General features: G+C 52.0%; 1 protein-coding gene across 1 annotated transcript in view; it reads left to right on the top strand.

The window, feature by feature from the left end:
* Positions 1 to 2839, top strand: part of AK4 (adenylate kinase 4) — an 11489-nt gene extending 8650 nt beyond the window's left edge. Inside the window, exon 5 of the mRNA XM_042030920.1 lies at positions 351 to 2839. Coding sequence (XP_041886854.1) covers positions 351 to 465 — 115 coding nt within the window. The 3' untranslated portion in view covers positions 466 to 2839. The remainder of the gene's footprint in view (positions 1 to 350) is intronic.

Genomic DNA, 2839 nt, shown 5'->3' on the forward strand with positions numbered 1-2839 from the left:
GCACCGTGGGGCTGTTGTTCCCTGCACTGTGGGGCTGTTGTCCCCTGGCCAGTTTGGGAATGATGGATTGCTGTAGGGTGGCAAATCCCCTGCTCAAAGGGCATAGAAGCCCGGGAGTGTTTTTAAGCACATGGGGGGCCAAAATTGCCCTTGCAGGGGAAGGGGGAGGATCACAGACTCCCGGAATGGTTTGGCTTGGAAGTGACCTTAAATCCCATCCCATTCCACCTCCTGCCATGAGCAGGGACACCTTCCACTGTCCCAGGCTGCTCCAAGCCCCGTCCAAGCTGCCTGTGGACATCACTGTCCTCGGGATGGGCTGGTCCTGACTTCTCCCACCTTTTTTCCAGGAGCAGGGGCATCCTTCACTCCTTCTCTGGCACAGAGACCAACAAGATCTGGCCCTACGTGTACACCCTGCTGTCCAGCAAGATCCCACCCATTCTCTCAGAGGAGGAGCACTAAACAGCTCGTGCCAAGGACCAGGATTTCATTCCATCGTGGATTTGGTTCCCAGCGCAGTGCCAGGGCTGTGCTGGGGTTTGGTGATCACAAACTGGGTGACATTGACGGATACCAGTTAGAGCCAGGATCAGATCTTTGTTTAGAAGGTCAAGCCTGCTGGAATAAGGGGCTTTTTCCCTCTTTTGGGGCTATGGAGTTTTCCTGCCCATGGTCCATCCCGGATTGGTGATGCTGACCAGGGCAATGGTCATTCCAGGTTTACACAGCTTTGCCATGGTGTCCTTGCCATCCCTTTCCAGCCCCCAATCCCTGTCTGAGCCTACATGTGCCATCCTGTTGCTCCACAGGACCGTTTACTGCTGAGGACTCTCTAGGCTGAGGGTTTTTTCTATAAATTATTTTCTATTAAATGGATTTCTCAGAGGAATAAAGCTCTAGAAAGCAACACTTAGCCCAGCGGGAATTTTGGGAGCAACGTGGGAAATGTGTGTACCACAAAGCTGAGAGACATGAGGATCACATTCCCAGTGTTAATGCACGTGAAAGAGGGAAAACATTGGGGGTGAAACACTCCCTTGTACTCCTTCCATAGGGAGAGCTGAATTCCCTGTTAAAAAGCTGCTGTACAAGTTTTTATGGAATGCTGTGAGGATGAGCAGGATCTGAGCTGGGGATGAGTTGCACTCCTTTGTGCTTTCCTGGTTTATAGCTTTTAATACGACAAGATAGTGATGTCCTAAGAGTTTCTCCCAAAGATTTATCTCCACGTGTGCTTCAGTTTTGGGGAGCAATCAGCTCGTTCCACCTGCTGTGCTGCCTTTGTCCCCGAGGTCCCCTGGCCAGGGGTCCCTTCAGCTGCTCCTGCTGTGTTCCCCAGCAAAGTGACTCCCTCCCCATGAAATCCCAGAGATCTTTCCTTCCTTGGGATGCATCCAGGGCCATGCCCAGGTGTTTTCCCATGATTTACAGCATCCTTGGATTGTGTTGGGGCCAGGCTTTTCTCAACTGGAAGTGCTGTCACCCTCTTTCTGTAGGACGCAGTATCCGAGCAATGGGGACGTTCTCCTCGTCTCCTCAAGTTGCCTTATTTTATAAACTATATATTTAAGGAAGAATAAAAGCAGGATGCATATTTGTAAAGGTTTAAAAACAAGAAGTGCTGCATTTTAGGATTGCCTTTTGGGAATTGTGCATGGAGCTGCTGGATCCGCAGGGAATGCTGCTTCTGCCAGGGGGGCTCACGGGAGGGCAGAAACCTGGCATTGCCTGGCACCTCTCGGATTCATCAGAGCAGCCTGGGCACCTTCCTGCTGCTGGATGTCCCTGGGTTTATTTGTGCTTGGAGAGGGGCCCACAGCAGGGAAAGGGGAATGACCGGAATTTTTAGGGATTTTTTCCCTGTGCGAAACTTTGGCACCTGCCTGGGTTTTTTTATTTATCCCCGCTGAGCATCCTCGTGCTGACCAAGGATCCCCCAACATTTGCTTCATCCAGGTGCTCTCCCAAATGGAGCCAGAGCAGGATCACTGCCCACATCCCATCTGCTCCTCCCCTGCTGGGGGAGAAGCCAGAGTGCTCCCACACCGCTCTGAGTGGGAATTTTCCAGGAGGGAGCAAAGGGATTGCCAGGTCTCACTGCTGCCCCAGGAGGCCTTTCCATGCCCCCGTGCTGGGAGGCTGCAAATCTTCCAGCCAGCAGTGAAATCCTATTTCAGAAAGATTTGGGATTTTCCCACGACCCTGGGATGAAGGTCTGGGCTGGTTTTAGACACAAATCCACAAATAGCCAAAACCTTTGTGCTGCTTTCTTTGGAACAGCTTGGGACAGGAGGGGAGGAGATTTTGGGGTTTTTTTAGGCTAAAAGAGCAGCTGAGTGCTGGGCAGAGGGGCTGCTCCCTGCTTTGCCTTGCCCTGTCCTCATGTCCCGTCCTTCCCTCCTGCAAAATTCCTCCTGAAGAGAGATTTCCATGCAGCCCGGAGGCAGGACAGGGTCTGCAGATGCCTTTTCCAGGCTTTGAGCCCTACATTAGATGTACAATCCCGTGGCTGTGCATGCATCCAGCCCTCAGGATGGATTTTTCTACCAGACTCGTTGCATTTGCCGAGACCAAATTCCAGCAGGGATGGGGCCCTGTCCCTCGCTGTCCCCCTGCCGTGCTCCCCTTTGGTATTTTACTGTGAATCCCAAACCTTTTCTAAAGCCACAGCAATTTTGTACTGACCCAAGATACTGTGTGGAGGGAGGAGGCTCTCCGCCCTGGAATGTCACGCCGAGTTTTCTTCCCGGAGTTTTTTCCCGGAGTTTCCTCCCGGTGAATCGCTGCAGCTGTGTTACTGCTCTCAAGATGTAAATAAAGATTTTTCTCCTGCTGA

Source organism: Corvus kubaryi, unplaced genomic scaffold (genome assembly GCF_017639235.1).
Source record: "Corvus kubaryi isolate FWS band 111438036 unplaced genomic scaffold, C.kubaryi_AGA036_p1.0 37334, whole genome shotgun sequence".
Lineage (NCBI taxonomy): Eukaryota > Metazoa > Chordata > Aves > Passeriformes > Corvidae > Corvus > Corvus kubaryi.